The following is a 19,179-nucleotide window of genomic DNA, read 5'->3' as shown; positions in this document are numbered from 1 at the left end:
TTAACTGCATGAGCTGCTTCTTGTGGGAATCATTTGTTCACATTCTTCCCCATGTTTTAAGTGACATGTTTTTCTTTTCTGGATGGATGTGGCTCTTAGTTTTATACTAATGTACCCATTACTTCCTAATCTATGTCATGGTTTTCATTCTGTGGTGTTCTTTTTTGTTAAATGAAACTTCTGAGTCTTAATATAATCTAATTAGCAATTTGTTCCATTTTGAGTTATGCTTTTGCATTATCATTAAAAAAAGTCAAAGCTTTCTTTTTCACATTTAGGTGGATTTTATTTTGCACAAAGTATGGGATAGGGATCACACTTTATCTTTTATATAGCTAACCATATGATATTTGTGTTTATAATTATGTTACATAAATATGTTTCTACACATGTGTATTTCTGGGCTACTGCTTGAAAACATATGTCTATATGTATGGCATTATTACTTGCTTTAATTACTCTTAAGCACTTTTGGTATTTAGACAAGACAAACTTCTTCTTTCTTGTTCCTACTTAAGATATAACTGCCTATTTTTGGAGATTTACTCCTCCATGTATATTTTAGAAACAACTCATCAAATTCTAGCAATGGCTTTTATTTAGTTTTAACTGAGATTAAATTTAGTTAAAAGGTTAGTATGATAAATCTTACCAAATTACAGTATTGAATCATCTCATCCATAAATACGGATTTCTTTTGATGGGAATTTAGAATTTTCTCTAAAAATATATTTCTATGATTAGACAGTATACTGTGACTCTGCTTTTGTTATAAATGGAGTTTTTGTAAATTTAGGTTTTCTGATTGTTGGGTTATGGTATATGGGAAGGCAATATATTTCTATGTACAGATGATATACCAAATAATTCTCGGAACTTTTTGGGTCTTGTTTTATTATTTAATACCATGGAGACTGGCATTGTGGCACAGGGGTTAAGCCACTACTTGTGATGTTAGCATCCCACAGGGGAGCATCCTTTTGAGTTTAAGCTGTTCCGCTTCTGATTCACAACTCCACTAACATTCTTGGGAAAGCAACAAAAGATGACCCAAGTACTTGGGCCCCTGCCACTCAGGCGGGAGACTCTGATGGAGTTCCTGGCCCTGGCTTCAGCCTGGATCATTGTGGACAAATATTTGGGGAGTGAATGAGAGTGTATCTCTGTCCCCATGTCTCTCTCTCCCCATTAATCTGTTTTTCAAATAATTAATCTTTTAAAAATTATCTGCAGGTAATGGCATGTTTTTATTCTATTTTATTTATTTAGCACATTTTGCTACCTAGATCTTTAAAGTGTAACTTTGAAGGCATTCTTGTATTATTTCGTCTAACATTTTACCTTTAAAATCATGTTTACTGGCTAGCGTGGTGCCATATCAAAGCAACCCTCAGCCCACAGTGATGGCAACCCATACGGCCGGTTCTAGACCTGGCTGCTCCATTTTTCCCTGCTAATGGCCTGAGGAAGCAGCGGAGGATGCCTCAAGTACTTGGGATCCTGCACCCACACGGGAGACTCAAAAGAATCTCTGGCTCTTGGCTCCTGGCTTTGGATTGGCTCTGCTCCAGCTGTTGGGGCCATTTGGGGAGTGAACTAGCAGATGAAAGATCTTTCTTTCTCTGTTTCCTTCTTTCTGTAACTCTGCCTTTCAAAATAAAAATAAGGACAAATCTTTTAAAAATGATGTTTACTGGAATTTTAAGTGATAGTCTTAGTTTAAAGATACATATTCATTGTCATAATTTGATGAATCTTTTGAAAGTATGAATAAATGTTTAATGTTATCAGATACTGTCTCTGCAAACAGTAAAGGCAAAGAATCATGTTAACCAATGTGGTTATTTCTTAGTATGATTTCAGAACACTCTGTATCTCCCACCTAACACCATGTACCTGCTGCTTGAGAAATAAAACAATAACACCTCACTGAAATCAGCGCTTCACATAACCTTTCCAAAAGGATTTTCCTATGATGGCTATCCTAAATTTGATTTTTAACTTCTCCTGTTTTGCTGCTATGCATTCACATATTTTCTAGTGATGTGTAACCCAAATAAATCCAGTGAGGTTAGGATACCACATACCAGAATACTGCTGAGACCACGTGGGTCTCAGGATCTAGGACTTCCATAAACTCATCATAAAGCAAAATTCCAAAATAAAAATGAGCAGTCTAAACCCAGCTTTTTTATTCTTTTGTATTTAAAATGTAAAAAAAACCAAAAAAACCCAAAACACCAGATTGAGTTTTGATCTATCCTTTCTTCCCCTCCCCTCCGCTTTCCTGCCTCCCTCCCTCCTCATCTTCCTTCCTTTGCTCTTCCTCTTCCCTTCACCTCACTTTGCTACCTTTGTTCATTTTTCTTTTTTTTCTTTTTTGCTTTGCGTTTACCAGACTAAGAGGGCTCTGTCAATGGGAACTGTGAAACTCAGGGCTTCACATTTTCAAAGAAACCACTTTTTGTTCAATCTCAAGCCTAACAATCTCGAGCAAATGAACTGTCCTAATAGTTCCCTACGATTGAGGGAAGATGTTTCCCCTGATCCACCCTCTGCCTGTTTCACACTGAGCAGAGGAAAGCTTGTTTTCAGTGCAACACTAACCTTGCTAAGTCTCAGGGCTCTGACTATATGTCTTTGCTCCAATGCCTTTGACCCTGGACGCTGGGACAACTTTAGCATCAACTCTGTATCTGGAAAATGCCCTTACTTCTTTTCAAACTCGTATGAGTATTTAAAGGATGCTTGTACACAAACCCTTTTTTATCAGCAAGTTTCAGGTTACCTGGACCACATCAACAGGAGCACATGCGTACAAGAAAACACGATACTGAGTATTTTGAACATGCCACTGCTCCTGGGAATTTATTTAAATGGATAGGATTGTGTAGGTTTTGTTTCCTTACTACTTATCCAAAAACAAAACAAAACAAAACAAAGCTCTCAGAATCCCCAAGGTGGGCAGAATGAAACTCTTTAGATCAAAGCTAGGAAACTCCTTCATTTGCACCCTCTCTTATTAAATGAATATCAATGTGTATTTTCTATTTTTGGTAAGGCCTTCCAAGTCAAATCTAATACCAATTTTTGTAATTATGTGGTTTTAGTATGAGTATAGACACCCCTCTATCAGACTATGGTGGAGACTCCGGAATTAGGGCCATCCTTACAAGATTTCAGCACATGCCCAGTAGTTGGGGATGGCGGGGGCGGGGTGCAGCTCACAGTGCTTCCAGGACCTCATCAGTCTGAGGTCACTGACACTTGAAGAGGAAGCAGGACAGATCTTTGGTGACCATGGCTACATAGGCTGGCTTCATGGCTGCCACTGAATTTTGAGAGGGAGGATCAGTTCACTGCTGTGTTTCGGTGGAGTGCTGCACACACAATCATGAACAGCAACATCAATCTTCGGGAACAATTAACAAAAAGACCAGGGAACAGCACTTGAGCATTGCCAGGTTAGTCTTCACCAAAAGACCTCAGAATTGATTAAACTCTCAGCTATTAGCTTTCAACTCTGATTTTGTCTGAAGTCTCTCCTAGACCCACTTCAGAGACAGGAGACTGCTCAGCTGTCTTTGAATTCCTTCAACCAAAGTCTCTAGGTGAGTTTAAAGGAAAAAAATATTGCTCCAACACCTACTATATTTAATCCCCTTAAATTAGGAACTAAGGTTTGTTTTTTGTTTTGTTTTGTTTTGTTTTTCCTTGTCTTTAGGCTAACAGCTCTGCCACTCATTCTCATTCTGCAGGGTAAGGTTACAGGGCGGCTGGCAGGATTAGGACAGCAGAAGAACATTGCCCGAGAAGTTTCATTCGATTACATTGATTTTTTTTGCATCCTGTGTTGTTTTCCCAGCTGGGACACCTGAGTGCCTCTGCGATCTGAGCAGGGCCAGCACTGGAAACAGAGCCTGTATCATCACTCACTGTTGTCTCCTGCAGAGCATTCCGCCAAGGGTGCCTGTTGCTCCCTGGGGCAAGCTGCATAAAACAGCCCCATCAATCTCTCCTTCTGTCTCTCAAGGAAAGGATTTCAGGGGAGAAAGCATAAGAAAGGAAGTCTTAATATGGCTAACAGTGAACATGAGAATTTTGTTTCTGTAGTTGAGAAATTTGTAAATGAAGCTCTCTTCGTAAGATTTCAAATCTCTCTCTCAACATTTCATATATACTACTAAGTCTATATTAGCTTACTTCCCAGAGATATTTTCTAAAATGCTGAGTGTCTTGAAAAAGAATATGATTATGGGATTTGGACAAAATTGAGATGTTTTATTTTGACATTTGCTGCATTTTTATGGGTTGGTTCAGGGTTGTATTTCATCTACAGAAAACTGGCAAAATGGTGGGAAGAAATCTATAATTATAATGTAACTTGTAAGGGTTTTTAAATTTTGGCTTAAAATGTGCTTTGATAAAATAAATTTTATTTTTTATAAAACTAGAAGCCAGCTTGTTTTTTCCATGAATCAAACAGATAATTAACTTTTAAAAATCTTAGAATAAGTAACTGTCCTGTTACTTGATGTGTTTTTACTTATGGGCCATTCAGTTTTCTATCTCTGAAGTTTTTATAAAAGATGGCCTTTACTTTCCCTAACAAAAGCTAAGCTGAAGCCTTTTGAAAGGCCAGGACCTGCGAATGAGCATAGTTGTGTATGATTCCACCACGTGGGTCTGCAGGACTCACTGCATGTCTTTGCAGTGAGCAGAGGAGCACTAGAGGTAGGCACACTGACTCCTAAATGAGATGTTCTGGGTTTGACCTTGCCACCTGTTAGTGTTATAGCTCTGAACAACTTAGCATCTGTGGCTCTGCTTTGAGATCTGTAGAGATGGTACCTACTCTTAAGGTTGCTTTGACAATTAAATGATTTAAGTCTCAGAACATGGCCTGGTTACCCCCTCCGCCAAGTATTAGCTAATCTTTGACATATTTTATTTCTTTTAAGCACACTTAAAAAGTTGCTTACCAATCTGGGATCGATTTCTTCATTAAGAACGGCTTGGTTCTTTATGAGCGCCACTCGTTGTGCAAATCTACAGGTGGATATAGACTCCTAACAAAGTAAAATATTTTCTTAAAACCACTATGGCATAGGGATTTCTCTATAGATAAAACTATATTTTTTATTCACAGGAAAAAAAAGATGCACACTGAAAGAGTGATGTGCATGACATATCACAGGAAATATGAGAGTACTTAGAAAAAGTCTCCGGAAATTTCAATTAAAAGATGTTTTATGTTGATGCAAAAATTTAGAATCTGTGTATTTGAAGGGATCTTCAAAAGCCGCATAGAAAACCTGCATTATGTAAAATCTGTGCATGGATTTCAAACATTTTTGCATCAATATAATCTTTTAATTCCATTTCCCACAAACTGTTCAAAGTACCCCACTCGGCTTTCAAATTAGGGAAGTTTGCTCTAGGATGTTATTTTCTACCAAACTTTGTTATGGTTTGATAACAGTGACTGATGCCAAACATGCGGGAGATCCTGAGGTCTTAAGTGGCGACTGGCGTGTGTTTCTAATGATCGATCTGTTAAAGCAGAACCACATATGTAAATCACAATCCTAGTAGATAATCCATGAGCATGAAAATTACAAAATAAATATTTGCAACAGGCCAAAAAGAGGGACTTTTCAAGGCATCTTAGGGCCATAGCTTGGCCTTGCCAGAAGTTCTCCGCTGCTTCCCGTTAGCCTCTTTGGGGGGTGTTTGGATCACACACATTACACTGCGATGTATCAAACACCACTTGGTTCTGAAACCAGGCAGGGAAGCCCTTGCCAGAGGCCTCCTGGGTGCTCTACTCCCATGACATATCCAGGAATGTATGCTAGGGATACCCAGGGTGTCCAGCTCTTTATAATCAGGAGTAGACTGGAGCCGGAAGTGGATGGATGACTTCTCTCCTGTCTCTGGGTGAGAACTACACCATCAGCAGGCTTCCACAACTGGTTTATGAGACCTTCAAGCTATCCAGCATCATGTGAAGCCAAGTCTTTAGTGTGGCATTACAATGCCAGGAAATAGCTCCAATCTGTGAACTCAGTAGGGCATTTGCCTCTGAAGGTACACAGAACTCAACCAGGCTACCAGGAGTGGAAACCCCATGCAACACCCTCAACTTATAAACTCGCAATTACAACTCCAGACTCAGATCTCTAGAAAGAAGAGCCCACATACATCAATATTCCTTTTCTCCAATGACAGCGTTGCAATCATAGTTGTCATGCAGTTCCCCCCCAGGCTGTCTCTCAGGACACTGGTCATCATGGAGTTCCTATAGGGTATGTGCGAACGGTGTTTTTCTGAAAGAGCAATGATAACCTGTGGTATGGCAGAAACACGACAATATTACCTTGGCAGAAAATGCACACACATGACTTCACAACAATAAAAATGGAAATAATATCTAGATGGAGGGTGACACCAAAATCTTGGGCATAGAATAAATATTTAACAATAATATTTGGCATGAACATGGTAAAGATGGGATAAAGTAAATGTTACATAAACAGCATTGCAAAGCTCATAATGTTTGGACAGATGAAAGAATGTGTATGGAATTGGACATATTATTATTCTGTTTCCAGCTGTTGGGACATTTTTATAAAAACATAAGACCTTTTATAATACCTATTTAAAGAGGGTTTTTTTTTCTAGAGTATTTGTTTATTTGAAAGTTAGAGTTACTGAGGAAGAAGGAGAGAGGTCTTATATGCCCTCGTTCATTTTCCAAATGGCTAGGCCAAAGCCAGGGGCTTCAGCTGGGTCTCAGGTACCAGGGACCAAACATTTGGACCATCTTCCGCTGCTCTGTCCAGGGCATTAGCAGGGAGCTGGTTCAGAGTGGAGCAGCTGAGACTTCAACTGGCGATCATGTGAGATATCTGTGTTGGAGGCAGCAGCTTTATCAACTACACCACACCACCAGTCCCACCCACTTACTTTAATTCTATAAAACTGCGTGATATGTTCCATCTTCAAGATAGAAGAAACAGAACAGGAAATAAAAACTATGTGCAGCAGTGGAGGATGGTGGCTGAGCCCTCCAGATTTCCATACAAGATTGTCTGGGAGCACATCCTTGTCCTACTAGGGCATAACTCTCAGCATCTGTGCCTCAGACTTTTCATCTGTAAAATGGTGATCACAACAATCTCTGCCTCACAGGTAGTTAGGATCGTTAAAAAAGCTAAGATGTGCCAGTTACTTTGAATTGTAACCAGCCCAGAATAAGTGTTACAAAGGTGTTTTCTATCATTGTAATACCCTGATTCAACCCAAGCTTGTTCATCCTATACTCCTGAGCTTCTTAGGTACTTAAGTGAAGGTAATAGATGGATGAATTTTAATACAAGATGAAAAGACTGTTGGGGTTATCTCTAAAGGGCTGAAGACCAGGGGCTCAGGGTTAGCCTGAGAAGGTTAATCTAATGTTAGGATGTCCTTTGCAAAGTGATTGGAATTGCATACCCACAGAACTTGACTTCAGGGACATCACAAGATGCTCTCATGAAATTACCTCTGCCAATCTACCTACCTTTGCTCTAGTCCACACTCCTCCCAGGTGTGACATTCCCGTCATCAGAACTTCTTACACTCCTTTGTTTTACAAAATAAGATGGCACTATATTCAAGGTTGCTTTGAACAAAACCCACATAGCTCTCTCACTAGTCTTGATTTAAATGCAGGGTCACCAATATTACTACAAATCAACAAACCTTTGATCTCTCCCTACCATAAATAACTTTTCACTTACAGAAAAAAAAGCCTTCCAGGCTTTTCCTTTTGGTCTATCCATCTTTTTCTCTACCCAACTTCAATTTAAGCCAATGACCTCCCTCCTATTAGCTATAAGTAAGCCCAATCAGGACTACCTTATTCCTTGGAATCACATTACATTCATTCTCTCCCATGTCATCTATTTTGCTCCTGGATTCACTCTCCACTCCTCACTACTGCACCAAATTCTTTCATTTGAATTGCTTCCATTCTGGTAATAAACTAAGATGGTTCCCACTAGCATCATCAGCACCTCTTTAATCAGAGGAACATGGAGTGCCATTTTGTTAGGTTTTTCGGTCCATCACTCAACACTGTGCACTAACAGGTATGGCTAATACAATGTGTGCTCAACAAATTCAGTAAATGAATGAAGAAGATGAATTAGCTCTCCAGCTTCTAGGTAAATGAAACTGGGAAGAAAATGGGGAAATACCATAAACCCAAGGCTGAGTGGCAAGGGATGCTAGCAGAGCTCCAGGCCTTGAAGGCAAAAATGACAAGTTAAATACCTAAAACCTGTGACATAGGACCAGATCCCATACCAGAGGGTGGCCTGATTGATGTGCAGAGTGGTGTTAGTTTTTATTAATCAGCAACTAAGTATCTAACAATTCTTTAAGCATTCTGAAATGCTTTCATAGACCAAGTGTCACTAGTTTTACCTTGCTCTAGGAAACAATATTGGTATCTTTTCTTTTTTTAAAAAAATAGTTCTTTATTTGAAAGGCACAGCGAGAGAACAGGAGGGAGAAAGAGACAGAGTGAGAAAGCTCCCCCATCCGCTGGTTCAATCTTTAAATGGCCACAACAGCCAGGGCTGGGTCAGATGGTAGCCAGGAGCCAGGAGCTTCTTCCGAGTCTCCCACATGGGTACAGGGGCCCAAGCACTTGGGCCATCCCTCACTGTTTTACAAGGCACATCAGCAGGAAGCTGGGTTGGAAGTGGATCAGCCATGGCTAAAACCAGCACCCATATGTGGATGCCAGTGTCTCAGGTGCTGCCTTAACCCTAACACCTGCCCCCTTGATATGTTTTCTATTCACAAAGTTATTATGAGTTAGATGACACAAAGAAGGATATGCTTCCTACACTTCCTCTTGATATTACAGTAAATGATGTGTTAGTAAATATGCCTCTGATTAAAAAAAAATCATAACTTGCTTAATCTCATTCAGATAAATGTACATCGTTATATATATCTTCATAGATATATATATTCAAGTAAATATATATATTCAAGTGACACAACACAATGAAACCAAATAGGTTTCAATTATGAAGGGATTTTTCTTGGCTAATGTAATTAAAATATAAAGGGCTATAGGCATGAAATGGCCCCAAAAGTGAGCACCACAACCAGCGAGTCAGTTGTTATTCACATTCTCTGTTCCACCATTATCCTCGTGGTGGAAGTCAGTTATCCTCATGGCCACAGTATGGCTGCTAAATCCCATGCCATTATATACTTCTTTATTCACAGCTTAGATAAGAAATATTTTTTATTTCTTTTAATTTATTTTTTATTGAATAGTCAGATTTACAGAGCGAAGGAGAAACACACAGCAAAAAAATCTTCCATCCACTGGTTCATTCCCTGCAACAGCTAGAGCTGAGCCACTTTGAAGCAAGCAGCTTCTTCTGGGTCTCCCACACGGGTGCAGGGTCTCAAGGCTTTGGAACATCCTCTACTGCTTTCCCAGGTCATCAGCAGGGAGCTGAATGGGAAATGGAGCAGCCAAGACATGAACCTGTGCCCATATGGAATCTTGGTACTTGCAAGGGGAAATTAGCCAATCGAGCCATCATGCTTGGCCTGGGAAGGGTTTTTCTTCTCTAATAGTTAAGCAAAAGACCTCAACTTCTTAGGAACCATATGGGCTCTGGGCTTATCCGTGAACCAATCATTGCAGTCAAGAGAAAAGACAAGCTCCAATTTACTCAGACCAGGCAGGAGCTGCTCCTGGAGCTGAGATGGGCTCCTGGCTGCTACTCCCTGATACCGACGTTACCGAGGCCATTTCAGTGTCCTCTCGAGAGGATTCCACAATAGTGAAGAAAAAGAATTAGTCATTTGAAGGGGATCGTAGATTAGAAAATATGGTCTTAAAAACTGAAGACGACACTACATGATAAGAAAAAGAACCCAGAATCTGCAAGTTAAAATCCAGCCTCCCCCACTGCGTGATCTTATGCAAACTATTTACATTGTTTTAGCCTTAGTTTCCGTATCTGTCAGTGTGGGACTAGAAAACTTTGTCTTGAAGAACTATTTTAAAGATCAACAGAGATCATTTTTGGTATTTTGAAGAAGGCTTCAAAAGATGTTCTTGGGCCTGGTGTCATGCCTGCAGCTAAAGTCCTCACCTTCAATGCACCGGGATCCTATATGAGTGCCGGTTCTAATCCTGGCAGCTCCGCTTCCCATCCAGATCCCTGCGTGTGGCCTGGGAAAGCAGTCAAGGATAGCCCAAAGTCTTGGGACCCTGCACCCACGTGGGAGACCCAGAGGAGGTTCCTGGCTCCTGGATTCAGATTGGTGCAGCTCCAGCCATTGCGCTCACTTGGGGAGTGAATCAGCAGATGGAACATCTTCCTCTCTGTCTCTACTCCTCTCTGTTTATCTGACTTTCCAATAAAAATAAAATAAATCTTTAAAAAATGCATTTGAGGAAAACTTTTTGGGGAAAAGTACTGCATACACAAGGGCTCTTGAAAAACCAATAATACTTTGGCAAAGAGAAGCAATTTATTTGTGCGCTTGATAGGAGGCATTTGACTCAAAGAGGCTGTACATTTTTTTTTTCTTTTAAAGATTTATTTATTTTTAAAGTGGCCACAAAGGCCAGAGCTGAGCCGATCTGAAGCCAGGAGCCAGGAGCTCCCACGTGGGTGCAGGGTCCCAAGGCTTTGGGCCGTCTTTGATTGCTTTCCCAGGTCACTAGCAGGGAACTGGATGGTAAATGGAGCAGCTGGGATATGAGCCGGTGCTCATATGGGATCCAGGCATATGCAAAGTGAGGACTTCAGCCATTAGGTTGCACCGGGCCTGAGTCTGATCACTTTTGAGCAGCTGTTTGGCTCTCACAGTATCAGCCAGTAGGACAATTCTAATCCTGCACAGTTTCCAGAACCAATGCAGCCTCATTGGTATGAGACATGTCACCAAATTCACATTCCAACTCTTACATACTGAAATGGAAAGAGGATGGAGTAACAACCAGGAGACATCTATGGGGTTGTAGTATAGCCGTGTCTTACTGGGTGAGGGAATCTGTGTGATCTGCCCTTTTGCAGGATAACAGACACAGCCTCCTTTCCAGAAACACATTTACTCCCACTGCCTGACACATCTCATAGCACCCAGTGGGCACTCAATCACCATTTGCTGATTAGGGAGTGGATGAAACTAGTTAAACTAAACTGTGTTATACTCCCAGTCTCATTAGCCCCACAATACAGTAGTATATAATTTGATTGTAAAAATGCTTGAATTCTATTATTTCATTAAGTATCTTATGTTTATTAAAACTATTCTTAGAACCAGCTTTGAGGCGCGGTGGGTTAAGTTGCCACCATCTGCAACACTGACATTCCAGCTGCTTTATTTCTGATCCAGCTGCCTGTTAATGAGCTTGGGAAAGCAGCTGAACATGCTTTAAGTGCTTAGGCCCATCCTACCCACATGGGAGACCGGGATGAAGCCCCTGACCCCTGGTTTTGGCCTGGCCCAGCTCCAGCCATTGTGACCATTTGAAAGGAGATACAAGATTCTTTTTCCCTCTTTTCTCTGTTACTCCCCTTTTCAAATCAATCAATCAATCAATCAATCAATAAATAAATAAATTTTAAAAATTCTAACTTATCTGTACTCCTTAGGTTTCTGTTTTATCTTTCTTTGTGACATGTCCAGTCTCTCCTATTGTTCTACCGGCTCTGTGGAGGTTCCTCCTAGACCTACTCAACCCCCAGCAATCTTCTCCTGTCAGGGTAGTTCTCCCTTAGTTCTATTCTCCCTCTGCTTTCTAGAACCTCTGCACTGTTGCAGGCCGAGCCTTCTCCTTTCCTGCAGACACTTGGATGTCAGTGTAAACAGCAGGAGTGGTGCAATGGGTAAAAACGTAACAGAGAGCCAAGGTTCAGCCACGTGGGAATGTCACTGAGGCCCCAGGTCCAGCAATCCCCCCTGGCTGCAGTTGGAGGTGACTGGCTCACCCTTCGGTAAGGCCTGAGCTGCTCCAACCCCCATCCTTGTCTTGTTCACTCCTACTCATTCTTGTAGGCTCTGCTTAGCATCACACCTGCCCCCGCTGCTCCGCCACCAGAGAGCCCTCACTCTTACCTTATCTCACGCTCACCTCCTACGTCTTAGTCAGCCTCTCATGGCAAGCTCTCCTCATGCCCTGTCCTTTCCTTTCACAGTTTTCACCTAGACCACAGTGGCATACTGAAGGACTGCTTATCTAATCCACATGTCTCTACACACAACCGGGGCATCTTTGGGGCAAAGATGGTTTCTATTTGTTCACCACTGTGCCAGGCGCAGTACATGGCACAATATCAGTTCTTATAAATATCTGTTCGATGAATAAGTAGCAGAAAATCAAATGCCATGTGGCTACCAAGACCACTGGCATGAGATCTATGTTACAATCATTTTGAAGATATGCAAGTGAGGCGAGGAATAGGTTTTTGTGACTAGTAGCAGCTTGCAAAAGCCTTATGGAATGGTTAAGAAAAAAAAAAAAGAATAAAAGAAAGATTAGGGCAGAGAATCATTCTTGAGTGATTACAACTGATGGAAAGTTTGATCCAACTGATGAATATAATTTTGTATGAACAGATGGACGTAATGTAAATTAAAACAGTGTTATCATCTGAAACAAGTAGGCACATTTGCTTGAAATAAAGCACTTGAATACAGCCCATTATGTTTTCATAGCATTGTTCTATAAGAATCCCATTAAGTAAAAAGCTCTGTTAAGTATAAGCAGTGTGCAGTATTGCAGCAAGAAAGAGCTCAGGAATGCTGACTCTTGGCAAAACGCTACAATGATCTGGATGTCACGTAGGCCCTAATCTCTGGGTTCCACATTATTGGAATCCATTTGGTCTGAGACTAACTGTGTGCTCCTTTATCAGACAGACTCCTCTGGGTTTCTCCCAATCCACTTCTTCAACCAAAGTGGCCACTAGGAAGCATTTATCACCAGAACAACATCAGTCTCAAGAGTTCATTAAGCAGTTTAAAAACCTTATTTCTTTTGCCTCAATCATTTTGGCCCCCCAACATTCATTAACAAGCTCTGCCTTACCAATATCCTCAGTACTTCTCCCCAGTGTTTTGTGAGCATGTTTTCTTTCCCCTTTTAAAAAATAAGGAAAGAAAGAAAGAATCTGAAAGTAGGTGCCATCTTTAACAAGACTTTTACTCATAAAGCTGAAAGGCACTTGAGAGATCATTTGGTTTAATCCATTCATTTTTTAAATGTATTTTTTTTACTTTTAATATAGTTAACTTCAAATGAGGTTTTTCTGACCTCAGAATGAAACTCGGATAATTAAAAGTAGGGCAATTAAAACTGTGGATTATAGTCAACTTGGGGGTAGAGAAACAGAACAAAAGCAAAGGGTAAGAAAAGGACTGCAGGGTCAAAACTGCTAACTAGATAGAAGTCACTCGAAGCTGAAAATATTGATCATCTACAACTTACGTTCCCACAGTTAATCTACTAACTTGGAAAAACAGGCAACAGGAGTTAATTAATAAGCTGCGTTCAAACCCAATACCTTACTTACTCCAATAAAGGCAGTAAGTGAAAAAAGACACAATAGACTTTACAGCCAAGCAAACATGGGTTTAACTCCTTGACAGCTGACTAACATTGAGAAGACGGTGGGAGGGCTTGAACTTTAAACTCTCTTAGATAAGGATTACACAATATAGGCTTATTGAGAAGTTTAAATTAAATGGTGTGTACAAAATGTTCATAGATATACCAGTGTTTCTAGTAGCACTACTCATAGCAAATGCATAGGGAATCATTCAAGTATCCACAAACATATGCATGAATAAAGAAAATGGAGAGCATACATATCACTACATTATGTATATATGTGTATATATATTTTACTACAATAAAAGGAAACACAACAAAGCAGAATGAAAATCTAGGGGCATGCCTGATAATAGTATCTGCCTATTTTACCTGTTCTAAGTAATGCAGTGACAAGTTGATGTACTTGGCCTCCGTTAGAAGCTGTCCCCCTACTCCGGTCTTTGCAACGCGTTCTGAGCCAGCCAGGTCCACCAAATGGAGTTTGGCATGTCGGACAGTTGCAGATCCTGGCTCCTTGCTTGATAAATGAATGGTGAAAATGCAGTGAGAACGGGTTGAAGCTTGATTCATAGGAGTCTACGAAAAAAGAAATTGAACAAAAACAAATTTAAAAATGAAAGTTATCTAAGAAAATCTAAAGACTTAAATGCTTAATGTAAGACATTTTCCATGAAAGCAGCATTCAGGTGCAACAGACGACTCCAGACTGGAACTAAGTCAGTTCTTTTCAAAATGTAAGCTCCTGGGTGGCCAGTAACAAGTGTGTTGGGTTGATTCAGAAAGTGAAAAAGAGTTTGTCTTGAGGTAGAGGTTGAGCCCTCTTACCAACATAATTCTGTATCTTCACCTTAACTAGCCCTATTGAAAATGCTAATGCCAATAGCATAGAAAAAGAGGGGAGAATTAGTCACCAAGAGATTCATTGTCCCAACTGTAAATACAATCTACAAGTGTCCGACATCACACTGTCACTATTCAACACTAAAGTGAAGTTCTAACCAACATGAAAGGCAATTAAAAAAAAGACATAATATTAGGAAAAGAAGGGATTAAAATGCAATTATGTTAAGAAACAATGGTAGGGGCCAGTGTTGTGGCACAGCCCATATGTGAGCTCTGGTTCAGGTCCTGCTAGGCCTGCTTGGTTTCCAGTTCAGTTCCCTGCTAATGATTCTGAGAAGACAGCAGAAGATGGCCCAAGAACTCAGATCCCTGCCCACCATAGGGGAGATCTGTATGGAATTCCCATCTCCTGGTTTCAGCACTGCCCAGACCTGACCATCATTCCTATTTGGAGAGTGAATCAGCAGGTTAAAAAAAAAATCTGGCTCTCTTCTCCTTCTCACTCTGCCACTCTGTCATTCAAATAAAGTAAATCTTAAACAAAATAAGGAACCATGGTGGTTTACTTAGAAACTCCAAGAGAATCTACAAATAAACTGTTAGGAATGAAAAAGTTTGTCAAGTTGCTGGGTGCAAGATCAATGCATGAACTCACTGAAGTTCTAATAACCTAGCAATAAAGGGTCAAAAAATATGTAAACTATAAGGAAATGTTAAATGCAAGAGGGGATCTGCATAAATGGTGTTGTAGATACTAAAATATCATTTCATAAATGAAAAATTAAAAACGTACATATGAATTTCTATATATCTACTTGCATGTGAAATGTAATTGAGAACAAATATGTTACAAACCAATCCTAAAAATTGTCTAGAAAAATCTTCAGGTAAAATGAAAAGTAGTTCTGTGAAAGGAGGATGAAGGGAATTTGTGCTGACAGATCAAGCTGTGCCATAAAGCCACGGTGTTTACAACACTGGAGCAAGACGCAAGTAGGTCAGGGGGACATGCGTTGCTCACTGAGGAATCCTGTTCAGGACATCATGCTAGAGAAAGGATGAACTAATAAAATGGTGCTAATCACTGGCTTCCTAGCTTGAGAAAAACTAATTGTTTCCCTTTTAAAGTTTTATTTCTTTATTATGTATTTGAAAGGCTGAGAGAGGGAAAGGGAGAGAGGGATGGAGGAAGGGAAGGAGAGAGGGATGGAGGGAGGGGAGAGAAAGGGGGAGAGAGAGAGAGAGGAGGAGAGATATCCTTCATTTGTTAATTTACTCCCCAAATGCCTGCAAAAGTGGGGGCTGCATCAGGCCAAAGCTAAGAGCCAAAAACTCCATTCACGTTTCCAGTCTCCCACGTGGGTGCCAAGAATTCAAGTGCAGGTGATATCATCTGCTGCCAGGATGTGCAGTGGCAGGAAGCTCAGTAAGAAGTGAGGGGGCACCCAATCCCAAGCACTCAGATGTAGGATCCAGGTTTCTAAGCACTACTTTAACTTGCTGTGCCATAGCATCTGCCCATTAAAAAGTAAGTTTAGATTGCTTCCTCACACTACATACACAAATAAATTCTTGAATGGATTAAAGCCATATGTGCAAAGTAACACCATGTTAGCACTAATACAAAAAATACACAAGCATATTGCAATCTACTCAAGATAGTGATGAATACCATAAGATAGGACAGAAAATAAAATTGATTTCAGCTATCTAGTCGAATAGCTCAAAAGTTTAAAATTTCTGGTGATAAAAAAATGAGGAAAATATTTGCAAAACATATGGGTGACAAAAGATTAATAAGTGAGATAGAGCTCCCACAAATTACTAAGAGTTCAGGAGAACAATGAGCAAAGGATGAGAATAGTTACACCATCCCATCCAGCAGCAGTCTGGCTTTCCACCCGTGGATGTTGCTGAAGAAGCACCATAGAAGCCCCGCCTGCCACCCTTCTCATGTCTAAAGCAGAGTCTCTGATGGAACCCGACAGTTTAGGAAGCTCTTACTGGGAGGGCTGCACCATGTAACCATCGAGGAGTGTCTGCTCAGCCACTGTGTTTGATGGAAAGCATTCACAGACTGTGAGGTGATGAGAGATCCCAATAACCAGGGCTCTGGGAGCTGTGCACCTGCTACCCATGCCATCAGAGAAGCGGTGGGTGCAGCCATGAAGACAAGGCCACATAAGGTGGATGCCAGAATTGGTGGGACCAAAGAGGTCCTTCTCTAGAGAAATGTCTCAAAGCCCAGGGTCCCTCCTCGCTGCATGAGGGTCCCTCCTCGCTGCATGAGTGTTCTTTGCTGATGCTGTGAAACAAGACATGGAAGGACATTACCTCAGAGACCATTTGGAACAATGTGAGAAAATTGAAGCGATGCAGATCGAGGTAGTGGAAAGGAGAGGCTTTGCTTTTGTGGCTCCTGGTGACGGTGAATGTACAGAGAAAGATGGCCATTCAGAAATACTGCCCTGTGAAAGGTCACAGCTGTGAAGGCAGGGAGGCCTTGGGGAAGCAGGAGAGGGCCGGTGTTTCAGCCACCCGTAAAGTTGAAGAGGTTCCAGGAACTTTGGGTGGCATCTGTAAAGATGTTTTTTGGTGGCAATGACAACTTTTGCTGTGGAAGAGATTTCAGTGGTTGTGGTCGCTTATGGAGGCAGTGGGGATGGCTACAATGGTTTTGGTAATATGCATGCAGTTTTGGAGGTAGTGAAGGCTACAAGGATTGCTTAAATTTTGTATCTGTAAAGGGAGGAAACTGAAAAGAACAGCTCTGGCCCCTCTAGTGGGGGCCAATGCACCAAACCAAAGTGACTCTGGAAATTCCAGTAGCAAGAGCAGCTGTGGCCGTGGCAGACAGGGTGGCTAATGCCAGGAAAAGGAGCATGGCAGGAGGACGAGAGCCAGAGAAGAGTCAGGTTCCAACAGAGTTGTGGAATCAAGCACAGAGGAGGCAGGGCCCAGCTGCTGTAGCAAAAACATGCTCCTGTGAAAAGGCAGAACATTTCAAGAACTATATTTGCCACTAATTGTACACCAGGTTCATTTAGTTTTGGGGGAGGCTGTAAAACATTCCTACAAAGGGTTTTTCTGTAGTTTTTTAATCTTTTTTTTTTTCTTTATTTTTTGGTAACCAAGCTAGCTACTGACTGCTAAATGTAATAGTCTAATATTGCTGCTGAATAACATGCATCTTTTAAAGAGGGGGAAAAAATCTAAAACTCATCCATAATCAGGACCATACAACTTAGAATCTTAAAAATAAACCATTTCACAACCATCAGATTGGCAACATTAAAAAGAAAGTTAAGTCTAACACAACAGATGTTGTTGAGGGCATAAGGAAGTGGAAACTTACATATATTCCTTGTGGGAATATAAATTTAGAAGTATGAAATTTAACAATATGTGGCAAAACTGTTAGCCCTATCCCACAATAGGCATAATTTCCTAGAGAGTATGCGTGGGCAGGTGCACCACTGTGAGACATGCACAAGGACATTTACTGCCATGCTATCTGGAACAGCAGGAAGTTGCTGTAGGCTGTGCAACTCAACTGGACGTCTGGTGATAGCAAATAACGAATAAACTGAGATAATCCAAACTATAGGGAAGTAAAATGAGGCAATTTTTGGATAGATTAACATGGATAGATTTCTAAAATAGAATGCTGAGCAAAAATAGCAAGTTGAGGAATGATATGAATGTTATGACAGAATTTATATAGCATATTTTTTAAAATAAAGCACTATCATCAATTGTTCATGGAGCTATAACTTAGGTTAGCAAAAGTGTTTTGGACATCAGGTGTCTGTTCCCCCCTCCCCTAGTACTGAGGCGGTTAGGGAGGTTGGATGTGGCTTTGCCCCCTGTCTCCTCCCCTCCCCCTATACAGAAAGAAGAAAAAGAAAATGCAGAAACAATAGTCTCATCCACTTTCCCCTAATTCTTGCCCCTTCCCACCCTAGTCAACTATGTTAAACATAATAATAAAAAAGTGGATTTTTTTTAAAGATCCACCCACTTTTTTTTGGAAAGACAGATTCATAGAGAGAAAGATTCTTCATCCATTGGTTCACTCCTTGTGACTGCAATGGCTGGAGCTGAGCTGACCCAAAGCCAGGAGTCTCTTCTGGGTCTCCCATGTGGGTGCAGGGTCCCAAAGATTTGGGCCACCTTCCTCTACCTCCTCCCCACACCAGCACAAGCAGGGGAGCTGGGTGGGAAGGGAGCAGCCAGATCAAAGAAGGGTCTACAAATTATTGACAGTGGTTCCCATTGTGAGGTATGGAAGTAAATAGCCAACCTAGGCACTTCTGCTTTACCCGCAATACCCTTATTTTATTTTGTAATCAACAGAATCAAAGTTGGGGGTTGTAAAACCATGACAATTGGTCACATTATTCTCCATCCTTTTCTGTTTTTATTAATTAATTAATTTATTTATTTATTTATTTATTTATTTGCAAGAAAGAACTGAACCTGAGCCAAGATGTAAGTGATGAGCTAGCGGTATTGTCTTCTCAAACAATGAAGCTCTAAAGAAATTCCAAATGAATATTTATATGAATAAATACATTCAGAGTTCCACCTGTGAGAAATGGGATTTAATCAAAGAATTTCAATATGGATACACATGCATTCAGACAGGGATAACATATCTGGATGCTGTTTTAACCAGAAATTCTTTC

At 40.7% G+C, this 19,179-nt stretch overlaps 1 protein-coding gene across 5 annotated transcripts in view; it reads right to left on the bottom strand.

Moving 5' to 3' along the window:
• KIF6 (kinesin family member 6) overlaps positions 1-19,179 on the bottom strand; it is a 372,892-nt gene that overhangs the window by 231,191 nt on the left and 122,522 nt on the right. For 4 of the 5 annotated variants that reach the window (XM_058663574.1, XM_058663599.1, XM_058663591.1 and 1 more), the window contains 3 exons: positions 14,018-14,224; positions 6,205-6,348; positions 4,983-5,069 (listed from right to left, as the gene is read on the bottom strand). In XM_058663574.1, the coding sequence (XP_058519557.1) occupies positions 4,983-5,069; positions 6,205-6,348; positions 14,018-14,224 (438 nt within the window). The remainder of the gene's footprint in view (positions 1-4,982; positions 5,070-6,204; positions 6,349-14,017; positions 14,225-19,179) is intronic. The other variant, XM_058663580.1, reaches the window with a different exon arrangement.

Source organism: Ochotona princeps, chromosome 1, assembly GCF_030435755.1.
Source record: "Ochotona princeps isolate mOchPri1 chromosome 1, mOchPri1.hap1, whole genome shotgun sequence".
NCBI lineage: Eukaryota > Metazoa > Chordata > Mammalia > Lagomorpha > Ochotonidae > Ochotona > Ochotona princeps.
This window is presented reverse-complemented; position numbering and strand designations above follow the sequence as displayed.